We start from the raw sequence: 18,210 nt of genomic DNA, 5'->3' as shown, positions 1-18,210 counted from the left end.
AAGGCAGGCGGGCTTATCGTTCGGGCGTTGGGACGTTGGGGCCTTGGAGGCTTAAACGTAGCAACCTGTATCGTGCGGCCACCTGGTGGCGCAGAGCTCTGACTTGTCAAAGAAGGAAGGAAGCGCTTGGATGAAACCATTACCGCTTCTGCCCTGCTACTGTGCGATCACCTGTCGGAAATGCAACTGGGAGTTCGCTAACGCATTGTGCTCTATTGATACTGCAATATGTGGAGCGGTAGACGGTAGTTGTGCGCTGTAGTTGGATTAAATAATAGCGACTGACATATTAAGAAATGGCATAAACATGTGTGACCGAGTCCACTGGCCGATGCTGAATAATGCCTCCGTTGCCGGGCCTTCGCGATGCACGTCTTTCCTGGAGGAGTCAAAATTTAACTCATCCGCCAGCGCTGTTACGATCACTTCTGCTGATCATACGGTGACAAAGGGAGTAGCGCCGCTTACCGATGTGATTTCTCACACGTTGTTATTCACATCCACCCAAACTCAACATCAAACTTACGCCCACTTTATCGCCAACGCATCAAAAATACGTGAATTGGCGCACGCTTGAATGAATGCGCCGAAACATGGGCCACACAAAAATGTTTCAAGCTGAACGTTTTCTGACGGTCTACAGAATGGGGGAGTGGCTAGCGATAATCACTCTTTGACACAATATTAAAATGCGAAGCATTTTTTGGCGAACATTTGCCACTTCGACGGTATCTATCTATCTATCTATCTATCTATCTATCTATCTATCTATCTATCTATCTATCTATCTATCTATCTATCTATCTATCTATCTATCTATCTATCTATCTATCTATCTATCTATCTATCTATCTATCTATCTATCTATCTATCTATCCATCTATCTATCTATCTATCCATCTATCTATCTATCTATCTATCTATCTATCCGCCTACATCTTTGTGCATTCATGGTCGTTTCGTTAACTTGTTATGTACCAAAATTGGCATACTATGACAAGAGCAAATGACGAACATAAATGATATGCCATGACATGAATCTGACATGACCACTGGAATGGGTTCAAACGTGGATACTAAGTGAACAAAATTACTAAAGGATGATGCTAGAAGCCGAAGTCATGACCATGACTGAGCAAAAATGACAATTACTGAGCGAAAAATATTAACACTCAAAAACCACTGAAATACACAACAACGGCACCGCCGAGTGGCGCTGGCGCGCTGGCGTGAGCGCCGCATGCGGTGAAAAATCTCAACAAGCGGGTGTACACCCTCTCCTGTCTCTCCTTCACACCGCCTCGATTGCCTGCTGCACTGAACGTGTTTGCGCAGGTCTCATAGCGCGCACGTGCACGATGTTCACGCTTAGATCGGCCTTCAAGAAGATCTGTGCGGTGGACAACTATTTTCGCGGCTGCAATGTGGCGAAAGGGCAACTTCTGCTTAGCCATGTAGTTGACGCAGTGCAGTTCGTCGGAGACGACATCGTCCTCGCCAAGGGGAAGTGCGTTTCGCAAGTCAAGGACGACGTTGTTTACGACGTGGAGTTAGAGGTAAGCACAATGTTCCGCACATTCATAATTACATTCCTGTTTTGTTTCGTTTGCTGTGTGTACGGCGCACTCTCGATTTTGGTCTCAGGGGCTCCTAATTAAATACATAAAAAGGAGAAATCGGTTTTCTCGGCAACTACTGCACCAAATGTGATGAGGTTTGTTGCAACTGCGATACCTGTTCTTGGCGCAGAGCTACGAGTTTGTAAACTTCGTGCTTCCATTTTTCTCAAACTTGCATATTGCCGCACCTGTACCTTATTCATCGAAGTACAGGCGCGGAAATATTTAATTTTTTTTAAATTCAGGCCCTTAATCGAAATTCTGTTTGCAACACATTTCATTAAAATCGATTCAGGGGTTATCTCAGAAAAGCGTTTCCGCGTTTTACATGTACTTAAATGAGCGGCATCGGAGTTGGGCCCGAGATAAAGCTTCCTAATAAGCGTCCCTGACGCAGTGACAGCTTTTAGTTGAGATATTTAACCTTACTAGCACCCATCCAAGTGCATATGCGATACGCCGTCAGTTAGCCTGTCATTTTTTCGGTAACGTATGGCACACATCGGTATCATGATTCCGTATGTGCTATTTTACGGTCACACTTCTTTTTCGCGAACTTGATTGATAGCCCAGTCACACGGTGCACTTTCGATAGCGATCAAGTTCTTCAATCGCGATTGGTTAATTTGCGCCATCAGCGGGAAAGAGCTAATCGCTGTCGAGAAATTTTATCTTGGTCGCGATCGAAAGTGGACCGCGTGACTGGGCTATGACTGCTCACACAGTAAGAGCTAGTTCACTGTGTCTTTGTGCTAGAAAATTAATATGCGTACAACAACGGCCAATGCACTTTTCCTTTTTCGCAGCTGTCATGGTCATGCCCCCTGAAACGAGAGCTTCGCATTTCCTGCGGCAAGTGCACTTGCATTGCTGGTGTACGGGGTCAGTGCAAGCATGCAGTGGCCGTATGCCTCTACATCAACAGCTATGAGGAGGACAGCTGCACAAGCCGACCTCAGCAGTGGGGAAAGCCCAGCGCAAAGCCCCGGATGCAGAGATCGCAACACTTATCAGACGTAGTGCTTCGTAAGTTTGCTGCATGACAACATTCACCAGCAATGTGGAGCAACATAAAAATACCTTTGCTCACAGTAGGAAAAAGGCTCTGACTGGAGAATACAAACACGTCACTGACCTATAATTGGGAATATAATTTTGTTTTTGGGTAATTTAGAACATGTATTTTATTGGTAGACATTGCTATGCTCAGTCTATTCAACCTTAAGGTGTCTTAGTGTTGAGTTTTATAATATTAAACTGACTATGTACACATCGACATTGGAACCAAAATGTGTCAATATATGCTGCCTGTTGTCTCTTAATCTGTGCAACAGGTAAGAAATCAACAGCTCCAGACATCAAAATTGTGCCAAGAACAACACTGATGAGCTACCCCGAGATTGACTGCCCCTTAAAGGAAGTGCTCGAGTTGATGCAGCTCAGTGCTGATGAGGTTACTTGCAGAGAGGTGCTCGACACTGTTGTTGAGCAGGTATCAAAGGCCGCAGAGAAAGACACCCTTGAGAACCTTCTCAAACAAATGTCACACCGGCCTGTGTACCATCTTCTGAATGTGATGGAGGATGGGACAACCCAGCAAAGAGATTTTTTGGTGGAAATGAAAAGTGATCACAGGGAAAAGTATCAAGAAAAGGTCACTCTTGAGCAAAGCCCATGTCAATTAGCTTTATTGACACAAGGACAATCAAGCTGTACACGGTATGTAAGGAATTAAATTTTAGAGTTGGAGTGCACACAATGGGCTGGAGTGACATATTTCATGTTTCACAATATGCAGATGGCATCAGGAGAGGAGGCTTCGCATCAGCAGTACCAAAGCACACCTGATTCGGACAAAAAGGGATGACAAAGGGCTTCAGAAAGCTGCTCAGCAATTCCTGAAATCCAGCTCCTACAAGAGTGCTGCCATGTGCTATGGTGCGTTTTTCACTTTACACTACCAAAATGGAAAGAATAATTTTGGCCTTGGCTAGTCTGAAGTGCCTTTATTGGGTTATACACAAAACCATTAGTACTGATTTTGTATTGTACTGTCAAAAAATATCATTGCAGGAATTACAACTGAAGGCACAGCACGAGAGGACCTGGAGAGAAGGCTTGGAGCAAGAATTGTGCAGGTAGGACTCCTTCCTTTTATGTAAAGCACTGAAGGTGCAAGAGAAGAAGTAGTTTATTGATGTGAAAAAGTAGAGAGGTCGGCCGGAATATGGAGCATCTGGCCTGCTACTCTACGTAAGGGAAGGGGAGGAGGGGAAAAAAGAGGGTCACAATGGGGGATGATAATGGGAGGAACTAGGTGAAAGGACACATTGCACAGATGATTATCACAAGCGTGAGTCCAGGCCCGTGTCGCCTAAGAAGCGTGAAAAAGCACGCATTGCCTCTGTTGTCTGACAACTCTGTGGCCCTGCGCCTAGCAAGAGGTCCTCCGACAGTGGTCTATTATATAAATGCCTCAAGGTGGCTGCCAGTGTGAGTCTGAAGGTGCAAAAATTATATTCTGCATATAGCGGTATTCCCAAACCTCATTGTCATATCTGTATTCTCTAGACTGGACTGGTGGTTCTTCCTGAGCAACCTTGGCTGTGCTGCAGCCCCGACGGACTTGTACAGCTTGCTAATGAGACTGTCCTGATTGAAATCAAGTGCACATATAAATTCAAGGATACACCATTTATCAGATACGAAGAACGGCATTGTGAGCTTCCATATTTGATATTCATTGATGACAAAATTGAATTAAGAAAGTCACACCAATACTACACTCAGTTGCAGGTCCAAATGTATGTTCTTAATTTGCAGAAAGCTTTGTTCTTTGTGTACAGTCAAGATCAGTGTGTAATAGTTGCTGTAAAGAGGGATGAAGCGTTTTTGTGGGAGCTCATCCCTAAAATGGAGTATTTTTATTTCAAGTTCTTTGTGCCTGCTCTGTTTTAATATTATTTTAACTGTTTCCATCGCGTGAGTTTTGATTTTTAGGTCCAGAATTTTAAAGAGGCATTCTGTGAAGTATTGCTGGCATCATGTCCGCAAAATGTTTATGTTCTCACAATGTGATATTTTCAGTTCGCTTTAAAAAAATGCTTAGGGGTATATGCACTTTAAAAGTTGGAATGTTGTAAAGTGCAGTCATTTATTGTCAGAGCTTCGAAAGTGCAGTGCTTTTATTTTAATTTGTATGTGTGGTGTGTTTAGTCTACAAGCAATATTTTAGTGCCACGCAATTCTGGATGAAACATGCATTTATTTATTTCTGCCATGTGTGATGTTTTTGTTTGCTGCATACTGGTAGACGAAGTGTGAGAGTGTGTTTTCTACTGTCACTACCTACAAGTTGGCATGGGACATGCCCGAGTTTTGAAAATGTGAATACAGTGCCTTCATAAAGATTTGTGAGTCTAGTCTACATGCAATATAGTTGTGTCACACTGTCCTGTAGAAAACTTTAGTATTTATAATTTCTGATGTTTATAAGGTGTACTGCATCCATATAGTGCTTAGGTCTACATTAATACCGGTTGAGATGGCATGGCTATGCCACAGCTTTGAAAATATGAATACAGTGTCTCCAATATGGTAACGTGTCTAGCCTACATGCAATGTTTAGTGGCCTCACGTGGCGGGAGAAAATATGTGCAGTTATCTATTTTATTATTTGTGATATTTTTAAAGTTTATACCTGGATGGACCATCCAGGTATAAAAACTCGAATAATATATGTTTATGCTTATGTTACTACCTGTTCAGTGGGCCAAAGCTTTGAAAATGAAAGTACAGTGCCTGTTTGATTTTACTATGTATCTAGTCTATATCCAATATTTTATTACTCTTTTGGACAGGGCAGTTGCTTTTGTATGCTATGTTTTAATGCAATTTAATGTTTCTGAATGTACTTACCTTTATGCGTTTAGTTTGAAGTATGTGAAATCAATAAAAATGTGGTGTCGTGAACTTATGATGCTGGGCAACATACCATGCTTACATGCTGTATTTTTAGTGCAAATATGTTGTTGCGGATGCCAGTTTACATTTGCTACCTGCGCGTGGCATAGTTTTTTTAATCAAGTCACATAAACATTGGCTTTTGTCTTAAAAATCACATTACTGCACATATTTAGCATTGCAAGAATGCACTGTGCTTGGAATTCTACAGGTTACAGCATTTCATAAAACGTTCTTTCCTATGACAAAAATAAAAACGTAGACCCAATAATCCCATTGTTTGTCTATTCTAGAAGCTTGCCAATACCTGAAAAACAATACATCAAGGTACACGCAATGTGATTTTCAAGAGGGTTAAAAGGATAGCAGATGACAAGCTGGCTAGTTTTGTTCAATGTCCACCTCGGGGTTCGAGGTACAATATCTGGCAAAGGTCAGAGAAGGACAGGGTGACTGCACTGGTAAATGAAATCTTTATTGAAGGCATAAGCCATACATATGCAAACAAAAACAATTGTGTATACAGTAGAGACAAATATTGCAGGGCACCACAACCTAACTCAATCATGCTGTGCACCCAGCACACAACTAAAAACGCCTCACAGATGAATGAACTACATGAGAAATCGTTGAAAATTTAGAAACGGAAATGTGCCGGTGCATCACGATGCCACATTTGTCACTTTATACTTGCCTAGGGAAAAATGGAGCTGGGCAGGCCATGTATTGCGTAGGATGGATAACCGGTGGAGCATTAGAGTTACAGAATAGATACCAAGAGAAGGAAAGCGTAGTCGAGGGCGGCAGAAAACTAGGTGGGATGATGAAGTTAGGAAATTCGCAGGCGCAAGTTGGAAGCAGCTAGAGCAATTAGACAGGGTAATTTGGAGAACGCAGGGAGAGGCCTTGATCCTGCAGTGGACATTAATATAGGCTAATGATGATGATGACTCCACTAGCATGTGTGCAAGACATAACACTGGTAATCTTGATTTATGTGTTAAATTCCCTTTGCATCCAAAACTCGCTTGCAAAGTATTACAAACAATGCACTTATTCTTTCTTTCGAATTATCGGTGGCTGCATGTTGACCAAGGCAGCACATACCGAGAACACTTTGTCCATGTGCGGCACCAAAGTCAAGGGCACTGTGTTGCGCAGGATCCTGTACACTTTCAGTCTGCGAATAACCCGCTCGACATGGATACGCACAGATGCAATTTTATATGTTGCATCCATGTCTTCTTGAGAAAGTTGGCCACCTCCCGAGTTAAAGGGAGGCATCAAAATGACACCACCTTTGTCCTTTACATCTGTCCGGATACGCGGAAAACCTAGATAATGTCGCCTTCTTGTACAAGGTTCAGAAAACCAGAGTCCTGGGTAATAAAGGAATCAGTCTGCCGCCCACCATATACCGCTGACATGAAGGCTATCATTCCGTTTGGAATTATACCAACAAGGACTTTCAATGTATAGCCTCCCTTGTAATTAGAGTAGAGTATGTGCTGGCAGTCGGGCTTTGCTGGCATTTCAGTTCGACCTTCTGTGCAGTCGATAATAAATGTACAATCTGGGTAATTATCTTTCAATGGCTGTGGCATGCACTGCTTGATGATAGCTCTTGGTGGCACAAATATCCACTCCTTCAAGGTTGCGCTAAGTATGTCAAGTGTTTTTATAAATGAACTGGATGCAGTTGATGCAGCCACTCCGAAAATCACAGCTAAAGCACTGAAGCTTATCCCAAGCTTAAGCTTGGCCAAGAAAAGACAAAGCTTGTCCTCACGGGTCATGTCTGTGCTTCGGTAGCTGGGCCGTGGCAGAACATTGAGCAAAAGACTAAAGACCTGTATGGTGACTCCGCATATATCTCGCAAAGCAGTCTCCTTTTGCTTAAGTGTCTCAAATCCAAAGAATTCACACTTCCTCTTCCAGCTTCCATCAGTCCCAGTGACCTACAAAAGCAACAGAAAACTTTTCAAATACTGCCTTAATAAGCAAATTTTTTACAAACTTCTAAGTGACTATTTTAAGAACAATGTAGAATTTCCAGCCTATGCACAGAGTGATATAGCTATCTTGAAGCACAGATCATGTTCAGAAATGTCTTCATAGCTGCTAGTCAATCTGTTATGCCTTTGACTATACGGTCGCTTAGCGCAAATAATGAAGGAGGGACGAGGTCAAGGGGAGCGCCAACTTTCGACTGTTTATTCATTTCTTGTTTCATTTATAATCTATGCACAGACATGCTCAGCATACAGAAAAAACATCATACGCACATTGTGCGAATCACAACCATTTATCAAAAAATCTTTTTCCGCTTCCAAGAGAGAAACTGATGTATCACTGATATATGATGGCCCACGTGCCTTAATATGAAAGGCCTCTAACTTAAACTCACGTGCCGTGACCTCCTTGCTTTTACCCAGAATCCGCACTTTATCCAGACGTGGCTCGCAATAATGTAAACACCAGTGGGACGGCAAATGTGCTCCATGTTTACCTTCTTAAGATAGTTCGTGTTGGAGTTTATCTACAGGTCACCTTCATCAATTTTAATGGAGATTTTTATGTACAACGACAAGGCATATGCATAGGCTCGTGTGTCACTCCAGTGCTTTGCAATTTGTTTTTATCAAGTATCGACCATGCTTGCACGAACATTTTATCAAGGGGGCGGGGGTATTTAAAATTTAATTGGTTTAAAACCTCAAATGACTACCTCATGTCAGCTAATTATCGATGACATTTTAGCGGCCTTTTGCCGCCTCGGGCAGGGTTCCGTTTTTACTCACTAATTACCTGTTCACAATTCTTTACCGTTTTTAGATCTTAACATCACTTTGCAGAAGGGTCGTGCCTGTTGGCTTTACTCGCCTCAGACCACTAAGGAATTGCTGCCTTATGATACAGCGCATTTAAAGACTGTTAAGAGGGCCATTGCTAAACACTGCCTTGAGTCTGCTTTTGTACGGTTGTGCTCTCACGCTTTACAGAGGAGCTTTCAAAACCAACTGGATCGCCAGTCTTTGGCTGGGTTCCCCCGCACACTACTTGTCGCCGTCTCAGAGTCCCTGCTTCTAAAATTCAAGCGCGATCAACTAAGCACAAGGGTGCAGCAAGCGCAGAGTATGGTAAGACCAGTGGTCATACCCTATATGCACCGAGTTGCCCACAACCTGAAGAAGGTTGCAAACAGGCACGGGGTACCAATTGTTTTCTCTGCGCCACGCAAGCTCAGTCAGCTCTGCCTGCGCATACTGTCTGATGGGAGCAAAAAAAGTGGCTGCAATAATGAGCACGTCATGCCGTATATGAAATGTGCCACAGGAGTCGTTTATGAGATTGCCATTTATCATGGCTTGACTTATGTCGGCCAGACGGGAAGGTGCGTTAACAACCGTGCAAGGGAACACGAACTTTCGTTAAAAGGTAAAGATGGAGCACATTTGTCGTACCACTGCAGTTCACATGTGTGTTTGTTTGCACAGTGTACCTACCATTTTTGAAATATCATTCCCATTGGTCAATACGTTGAATTTTTCGCTGCATGACGTACCCCACCCCTTATGTAACACCCCTGAAAAGGGGCCTTTAAGGAAATAAACTGAACTGAACATGATTGCCAGCCACGTCTGGATAAGGTGCGGATTCTGGGTAAAAGCAAGGACGCCACGGCACGTGAGTTGTTAGAGGCCTTTCAAATTTAGGCACGTGCGCCATCATGTATCAGTGATACGTCAGTTTCTTTGTTGCAAGTGGAAAAAGATTTTTGATAAATGGTTTTCTGTATGCTGAGCATGTCTGCGCATATATAATAAGTGAAAAAAGAAATGAATAAACAGTCGAAAGTTGGCGCTCCCCTTGACTCCGTCTCTCCTTCATTATTTGAGCTAAGCGACCATATGGTCTAAGGTACAACTGAGTGACTAGCAGCATTGAATATATTTCTGACTTTCTGAACATGATCTGTGTTTCAAAATAGCTTTATCACTCTATGGATCACTCTGTGGATAGGATATGGTCTAAGGTATAACATGAACCGACTAGCCCAGCAACAAGCTTTATTAGTCAATCTGTGTTGGCTCATGTTATGTAAATATTACCAGTCATGTTATACTCAACTTAGTAAACTTAGAGCTACAACAGAGCCACCCTTAGCCAGTGACAAAGTTTCAGCGGCAAACATCCCTTGAAAAAAATTGTGTGCTGTTCTCTCCATCCCCTTGCTCTTAACAGCCCATCATTGTTTGGGGAGAGAGAGAAGCAGAGAAGGATGCTTCTAGGGGTGAAGTGGCAGAGGTAACTCGGCGTTCGGTGGTACAAGTCCTCTCCTGTCCCTCTTCCCCTAATGGATGCTTGTACAGGTGGGCTTTTTGACAAGTTAGCTTACAGGCTGCACTTCACGTGTACTTGCCGCTGCTCTTGACTTCACACAATCAGCACAAATATGAGTAGGTAGCCTCTTTAGCAAATATGCAAGCAGTAAGCTGCACTTTCAGGCCATATTTATTAATTGTATAGTTGTAATGATAATTTTAAGAAAATAAAGTTGCTTATAAGTGGCTATTCTTCATGGGCGTAGGAGGTCACATATAAAGGCCCACGTCATTGATCGGTGTAGCAAGCCCAAGCATTATTGCTGCTTCATTAACAATGGTATGTCATGTGATAAAATATTCTTACATACATCTGTGCTTCGATAAGAGTCGCAAGTGGTGGCTGCATGACGGGTGAGAACTTCGTTGTAGTGGTGATAAATGATGCCTATCACCACATTTTGTACGAATTCAGGCAAGTTAATGCAACATGCATGGTGATGTGACATACCATATGAAGGCATTAGCTATAAAGTGTTATGAAATCATCGGCCATGTCGGTCACAAAAGGCAGCTTTTACCCATTATGAGAGTGATCTAAATATTTTTATTACTAGGAATACATACTTCAATGTGTTCATACGAGGTCTGCCATAGATAAATTATTGCTACAACCATTATGATGTAACCCAACACCACAGTATGATATAAACCCAGCAAATGTGTAGTGATGACTGTACCTTGTCACATTGTTCGGTGTGAGAAACTTGAGTTGATGCCTCAGACCCGTTTGTTGTTGACAGGAGGATGATCAGGTTTCCTCGGCATTCTGGCTCTGTTTGGCATGCCTGCGGGGTTTGCAAAAATAAAAGAGACTGCCAATTATTTAACGCAAAGCTCAATGTAGGCAGCTTGAGTGAAATCACAGGTAAACACAAAAACAAATTCGATATCTCAAAAACGTATGCTTACAGCATCAGCTTGTGTAACTGGATGAGCCTGTCCTAGTCTTTCACAAGGTACTGCCGAAGGCTGAGGGTCATCATCACTGATGGGTGCAAGAGGCATCTCTGGTGATTCCAAATCACTTAGAAGTGTGTCATCGAAGCCCAGGCAAGCAGTGGTATCTTGATCTTGCACTGCTGGATCAACTTGAGGAGTACTCTGCGGCACAGCCTGCTCCGCAGAATTTGTTCTGGCTGCCCTTTCAAAACGCCGTTTCCACCTAAGAAAATAAAAGAGTGTGGCACGGGTTACATCAAGCGATTCATTGCGAGGTTTATGTTTCGTCTGTCCTTTCATCAGCTGAATGGTAGTCAACTTTTAGCATATCTATCACAGATACTTTACCACGGTGACACAGCTGCAGGGGAGTAGCCAAGGGGTGATGAACATGCAAAGGGGGGGAGACTGGGCATTCTATTCTCGAGAAAATTTCCTGTCTAGAAAATTCTATCCTCGAGAAAATTTCCTGCACGGCCCAGCTTTTTAGGCACGGTTGTTCTTGTGCACCGAGACAAAAATTGCATTATGACATCTTCTGGTTTGAAATCTAGCTGCGTGGACTGTCTCGATTGTGTTTTAACGACCGTACTCGCTGAAATCCAGCGACTATGCGGGCTGAAGTCAGTACTGCACAGTTTCTATTTTTTGCTTTACTTAACTATCAAGGACACGCGCGGTACAAATTCTCGCAGGGCACGGAGGCGAAATGATTTAAAACGCGCACTGAATCCTGTGCACCCCAGGCCATCATACCTCTGCGCCACTTCTGGGTCAGGTGTCCGTTTCTTGTACGCCGCCGGAAAAATGGTCGGCACATACGACGGGTGTTGGTTACTGTCATTCTTGCAGTTTCCAACAAAATGTCTGCTACAAATCCGTGTTGTCTCTGTTGGCGACCACGGACTTCCATCAGCACTATGCGGAAATATACAAAATATATCACCGCAATGCACAAATACGACATACGTACACAACTTTAACAAGTACGTCCACTACAGTATATAATATCGACAGGAGCGAAAATAGTAATTTTCAACAGTGGTCAAGAGAAATAAGTTAAAAGCACTAGTAATTGTTTCTGCTTCACCAATGCCGGCGCGACCAAGACGCGGGCGTGTATCTCCTAGTAGCTCGATCGAACGGTGCAGTGGTGATGCAGAAATGAACTCTAGTCATGTTCAACGCACCGCGCACACATTCAGTTTCTCGGCACGCGTGAACTCCGACCACTGCTAGCGCATGCAACAAAAGTTGTTTATACAACGTAAACACGCAACACACCAAGTTAAAGACAGGCGAAAGGGAAAAAAAAAAGTTGTTTACTTACTTTGTTCGGCGCACTGCGGTAATCCATGCCTGTCGTCTGCTTTTTTCGTACCATTTAGTTGGGAATCGGTAGAATCTCACTGGTGGCATCAACCCTTTCGTGTTTACATTGCTGTTATGGCAGTTAACAACACAACAGTAATTACCACGCTTCCGAAGAGGCGCCATTGCAATGTTTCGCGTGCAACGCGGGCTTGCGCGAGCTCTGGAAGCGGCGGAAATGTACACCCGTGGGAGGTGAAATGCTCCGCCAGGGGAGGAACGAGCGCTGGCGTCTAGGATGAAACTTGACGTGTGGGCGTCTATAGGTTCGGACGTGCGTACTAAGTAAACGGAACACTAAAGGATGCTGGTAGAAGTCATAGTCATGAGCATGACGCAGCAAAGATGACAATGACTCAGCGAAAGAAGGTTACCACTTGAGCACCACTGGACTGGGTTCAGACGTGGGCACTAAGTGAAGTAAACACTAAATGATGATGGTAGAAATCACAGTCATGAGCATTACTCAGCAAAAACGTCAATGACTCAGCGAAAAAGCGATTAACACTAAAAACAACTGGAAGGGGTTAGGACGTAGGCACTAAGTGAAGGAAAGCCTAAAGGATGATAGTAGAAGTCATAATCATGGGCATGACTGAGCAAAAATGACGATGACTCAGCGAAAAAAGATTAATGTAAAAAATCACTGAAATAGGTTCGGAACTGGACACTAAGTGAAGGAGACACTGAAGGATTGTGGTAGAAGTCATATTCATGACCATGACACAGCAATAATAAGAATGACTGCGAAAAAAGATGAACACTCAAAAACCAACGGAATGGGTTCAGATGTGGTGCTAAGTCTACGAAAAGGCTAAATGCTTATTGTCGAAGTCATAGTCATGAGCATGACCAAGGCTTTTGCCTGAAGGTATCTTAAACATAGCTAAAGGGACTCCTGAGGACTCATGACATGAATGTCATGACATGCGTGTCATGTGGGTCATGAAACAGCCGCCTATACCTATTGGTGCGGCGAAAGAGGCGGCAAACGAAGACTAGCGCTGCCGCCTCTTTCGCCGTCCTTTGTCTACGGTCGCGCTGTCAAAAATCATGGATGAAGACCAACTAACCCGGTCACATACCTTACTGCAGCTAGAACATGCCCAGGAATGCGAAATAAAAAGTCGGCAATATCTGATGTTTTCTTTGACATACCTAGGCAAAATAATGGTGATATCTTACTAAAACAATCATGATTGCAATGTTTCTGTATCATAAACCACGTTCACATACTGCTTAACTAACTATACTTGTATTTACATTAAGATAAAGTTGTGGCTTGAGGCCTATGGGAAACAAATGAAGGGAGAAGCACCACCTTCCGAAGCCACTACAATCGACAACCTACAACAAAGATTTACAAAGGTAAGTGGTGTTCTTGTAATGGTAACAAAAATATAAAAACTTACACTCACGTTTCATTTCGTGAATGCTGGTTACGCGCAAGGGTATGGACGCCGCGAAGATTCATAGCGAGCACCGCAGTGTCGAAGCACAAACGGAAAGGGCGTGGACGCGGCGATTCTTTTCTCCACCTGCAGGCGCCCTCCTCCTCCGGCACTTGTTTCCCTCGCGGCGACAAGCATGTCTCGCCAATTTCAAAGACGGAGAGCTTACGAGGAAATAAAATTCGGCCGCACCCATCTCACGTTGACTGTCAACGGTAATGCGTTTAGTATTGAATCAATATAGCGACATAACGTATTGACAGCCTTGAAACAAGTGATGCTTGTGGCACCGAGTGTTCAAAACTCGGCGCCACAAGGCGGCGCCACAATGCACCGCCACAGCAAAGCCTGCGCGTCGCCTCCGAAATGCATGGCTGGGAAACGCGACATGGGGCAGCCGGACATTTCCAACGCGCTTCTTTCTGTACACGCTGTGCCATGAAGTGTCACTGCCGAGAAGTCCGCGCGTGGCCTTCGCGAGAGAGCGAGAGAGACAACTTTATTCGTCAGAGTGGGGAGCTATACTCCATGTTACAAGTCGCTCGCAGCACTGTGGAAACCACCGGACTCCGTAGCCAATAGCAAGGCCGAATGCTCCTCGAGATGTGTTCATCCGCACCGCGTCGTTTGATGAGCGGCTGCTGAATTTGCGGTATACGAGATGCATGCAGAAAGGTCTTAACACGTCACGTATCGCTGTAGTGCACCATAAACAAATCAAGAACAAAATTCGTTAATCCTGCCATTAAGCACACAGTAAGGCCCGGAAATGTTGCAAATAAAGAAGAAGGTGCGCCGAGCACGCGCAGCGGCAACGGGCGCTGCTCGCTCAGTTGCTACCATATGATGAACGAGTAAGGCGTCCGGATCCGGGTCTAATCCGAGTCGTTGTTTTGATACAGGAACTATATTCCGATGCGCAAGTATACTGCGCCTGGGTACGCCTGGTACCTTCGGCAGCGCTGCAAACGACTGGTGAGATGGATAATTGGTCATGGGCTCCTCAGGAAGGCCAGATAGCTACGAGGCGGTGCGTCGCTGCAACCTCCTCGGCTCGTTCCACGGCTAGGAGTCGCACGTCCGGTCTGGAGCTAAGCAGCGCTTCCTCCCACGATGAAGGTGAGGGAGAGGCCAGGAGATTAGGGAAAGGGGGATCCTCATCGCAGTCTCAGAGGATGTGAGTGAGCGTAGCTAGCTCGCCGCACAGGTGGCAGTACGGAATTACTCTGCCCGGGTAAATGTACGAGTATGAGTAGGGGTAAATGTACGAGTACGAGTAGGGGTTCGGGTATGAATATGTGCCTAACCTGGGCCAGATGATCTCCTCACACTTGTTCAGTTTAATGTGTGGTGAAGGCCTAGTGTGTCGTGTAAGACGGTAGTGTTGGCTTATGTGGTGATGTGAGTGCAGGACTTCGTTAGAGATCTCGGGGTTGGGAACGTCCACCGCTCGGCTGACGAAACCTCGAACATCTTGGTGGACCGCTTCGTTCTCTGTATTCGCTGGTCAGCCAGGACCTATATCAACTCTACTAAGCGTAGCTCTTCACTGTTGTTTACTGACTGTGGGAATCTTTGATGTGGTGTGTGACACTATTCGTCGCGGAAAATTGCTATAACAGTTTTGGAGTCGCTCTTAATTATACAGGCGTCTGTTGAGGCCACGGCCAACGTAACGGCGGCTTCTTCTGTTTTGGGGGGGATGACAGTGCTCAGAGAGCTCGAAGCTGTATGTGCATTGAGTCCTGGGTCTGGAAAGGCAGAAACGGCGTAGGTATTGGGTCGATCAGAGTACTGGGCGGCGTCAGCGTTCGCCAAAGCGGAGTTGGTCCCGTATGTCTTGTGTAGGGCCTGGGCCCTCGCTTATTTCCTGTCATTGTGGTGGCCGGCGAGTGTCGTTTTGGGCAGCTGTTCGATGACGAACACGCCCCTGATGTGTGATGGGATGGTGGTGGAGTCGCTGCACGTCGGGGACGCTTTGACGTCCACTCGAGCGAGGATCCAGCGATCCCTCTTGCTACCTTGGAGACGGTTAACCATCGCACACGATCATGTGCGGTGTGCCTCAATGATGTCTTCGATGGTGTCGTGAACTTCTAGTCGAAGAAGTTTCTCTGTTAAGGTGTGTCTTGGCAAGCCGAGGGCTACCTTGTATGCGTGTCACATAACGCAGTCGAGGCGAGTCGTTCTGTCTTCTTTAAGTGTATGCATGGTAATGCATAGGTGAGACGGCTGATGACAAAGGCCTGGATGAGTTGGAGTAGGTGCTTCTCTTCCATGCCTTACTTACGCGCGCTCACTCTGTGTAGCAGTCTCATGGTAGGTTCATCGTCACCTGGAGCGGGTCGGCGGTGATGCCGTTCCACCGGTTCGGCTGTAGTATCATGTAGAATACTCACATGTGCTCGATGGGGGTGACTGGCTGCTGGTTTACGCGTATCGTGATGTGAGGTGGGGAGGACTTGCGCTTGCTTCGGTCGAGTGGCCGAATAAGGAGGAGCTTCGAGTTGTGCTGGGAGTGTTCTAGTCCCGCTGCCTTCACGTGTTTCACGACGATGACGGTGGCGTGTTGGAGCGTTTCTTCGACTGTGCTGTCCGGCCCATCACACGTCGCGAGTGTGATGTCGTCGGCGTATAGCGTTTTCCTGAGTCCGGGGTCTTCATTCAGTTTCGGAGGCAGGATGTGCCTTGATAGGACAGGGCTGCGCCTTGTGGCATGCCTCTGTCCCTGAGCCGGATGGGAAGTGAGCGCAGGTCTCCGACCTTGAACTCGACTGCCCTGCCTGTGAGGAACGACCTGATGTAGTTGTAGGTTCGTTCGCCGGGTTGTAGGTCGGCTAAGTTCTCCAGCATGGTCACGTGAGTGACATTGTCAAAAGCCTTATTGACACTTTTGCACACAAAAGGTCGTGGTGTAATTGAAGGAGGACGTCCTGGGTAGACAAGTGTGTCCGAAAACCGAGCATCGTGGGTAGTGGGAGATCGCGTTCCTCTGCAAGGTTCTGTAAGCGGCAAAGTATTCATGCTCCATAGCTTGCTTATGCAGGAGGTGAGTGAAATGGGGCGAAGACTCTCTAGGTTGAGTTTCTTTCCCGGTTCTGGTTTCGTGCGGGCTTCCACTCAGGAGGTAAACGGCCGCAGCACCAGTACACGTTCATGTATTCGGTTATTGCTCCCTCCGACTTCACGTCGAGGTTACTCAGCGCCTTGTTCGCAACCCCATCGAGGCCCGGCGCTAACGTCGTCTGCAGATTTTGCAGCGCAGAGCAGACCTCTGGCTCTGAAATGTCATGATCCAGCTTTTCGTTGGGAGCTCCGACGTAGTCTGGCAGATGCGTGTCGCTCGGTCTCGGGGTGTTAGTGTACCAGCTGGCGAGCTCCGCAAGCGGCTCCGCGTCGGCGCCGGGTTATGTATATGGGTGTATTATTTGTGTCAGCAGCTTGCGTGCCGCCGACTTGGTGTAGCCGGGATCCAGCAGGTGTCAAAGCAGGTGTCCTGTCTTCTTGCAGCCCAGCTTGCTGTAGAGCTATAGCAGATCTGGTCCCACTGCTGATGTTTCAGTGTAAAGGTGTGAGCCTCTATCTCCCGTTCGAGCTTCGCTATGCGCCGTCGCAGCTTGTAGTGACGTTGGCACTGCGCGTGAAGCTTTCGCGCGCTTACCATATGTGTAGGAGCCGTGAATCCGTCAACACACTCGCGTAGGTGACGACATTTATGCCGCTTCGTAATGCGGGCCATGGCCGTCGTCACCCTGCTGGCGTCCGTTTCAAAAGTCAGCGCCAAAATGTAATGATCGCTGCCGACCGTGTCGCCTGTGTTCTGCTCCCAGACACTCGGTATGTTCTTGCAAAGGGAGAGCTGGCGTGGTGTCTCTGGGCACACTATTAGCGACCCGTGGTTTTTGTGGGTCGTTGAGGATAGTAAGATCTATATATTAACTCGATAGCGTTAGGCCCCACGTCGCAGAAAATCCGGCGCCGGCGTTGATGTTGGCGTCCGTGACGGAAAAAATCATCCACAACCACCCCGACCGCGCAGATCCTCTGCGCGGCGCAAGGTGTTAGCGAAGGATAAAATCACCCCGAACCACCCCCACCGCGCAGGCCCTCCACGTGGTGCAAGGTCTTAGTGAAGAAAAATTGAATTGCTCACAGTGAAATCCGTCAGAAAAATGGTATAGCACGACTTAACCACAATCTACCGACACGGTGGCGTCGGATTGTAATTTCAATGTGCGAGAAAACATCACTCTGTTAAGAGGAAACTTAAACACAAACCCCTTTTCCAGCATTTCTACCAAACCAACAGTGGCACGCCGGTTGTTTACTTGCGACAATGCTATCCATACGACGCTCGCATCCTCGGCAGGTCAAATTGATACTTCGGCTGCCTAATGGGTTTTGGGCACGCGCGCGCGTCGGGGCAATAGAAAACAATTAATAAAAGACTAAAAAACGTGCCAGGGCCTTCACATTTTA

At 45.8% G+C, this 18,210-nt stretch overlaps 2 protein-coding genes across 2 annotated transcripts; one reads left to right on the top strand and one right to left on the bottom strand.

Moving 5' to 3' along the window:
- Positions 1-1,193: 1,193 nt before the first annotated feature.
- On the top strand, positions 1,194-3,486 carry LOC125941297 (uncharacterized). Its single transcript, XM_049658288.1, has 4 exons — positions 1,194-1,556; positions 2,426-2,645; positions 2,954-3,111; positions 3,418-3,486. The coding sequence occupies exons 1-4, from the start codon at positions 1,359-1,361 to the stop codon at positions 3,484-3,486; spliced, it is 645 nt and encodes a 214-aa protein (XP_049514245.1). The 5' UTR covers positions 1,194-1,358.
- A 2,554-nt stretch (positions 3,487-6,040) lies between these two features.
- Positions 6,041-12,535, bottom strand: LOC119432542 (uncharacterized). The gene is given in 6 exon segments (XM_037699707.2): positions 6,041-6,919; positions 6,922-7,540; positions 10,648-10,755; positions 10,880-11,132; positions 11,666-11,827; positions 12,240-12,535. Coding segments are annotated over 6 exon segments (1,593 nt in total). The 5' UTR covers positions 12,407-12,535; the 3' UTR covers positions 6,041-6,635.
- Between the last annotated feature and the right edge of the window lie 5,675 nt (positions 12,536-18,210).

The sequence above is a fragment of the Dermacentor silvarum genome, chromosome 11 (assembly GCF_013339745.2).
Source record: "Dermacentor silvarum isolate Dsil-2018 chromosome 11, BIME_Dsil_1.4, whole genome shotgun sequence".
Lineage (NCBI taxonomy): Eukaryota > Metazoa > Arthropoda > Arachnida > Ixodida > Ixodidae > Dermacentor > Dermacentor silvarum.
Note: the sequence above shows the minus strand (reverse complement) of the source record. Positions and strands in the feature narration are given on the sequence as shown.

Bases quoted from the DNA above. Each gene is read 5' to 3' on its own strand.
- LOC125941297 (XM_049658288.1), top strand. From the start codon at position 1,359: ATGTTCACGCTTAGATCGGCCTTCAAGAAGATCTGTGCGGTGGACAAC. The intron at 1,557-2,425 runs GTAAGCACAATG...CCTTTTTCGCAG, and splicing joins TTTACGACGTGGAGTTAGAG to CTGTCATGGTCATGCCCCCT. The intron at 2,646-2,953 runs GTAAGTTTGCTG...TCTGTGCAACAG, and splicing joins CTTATCAGACGTAGTGCTTC to GTAAGAAATCAACAGCTCCA.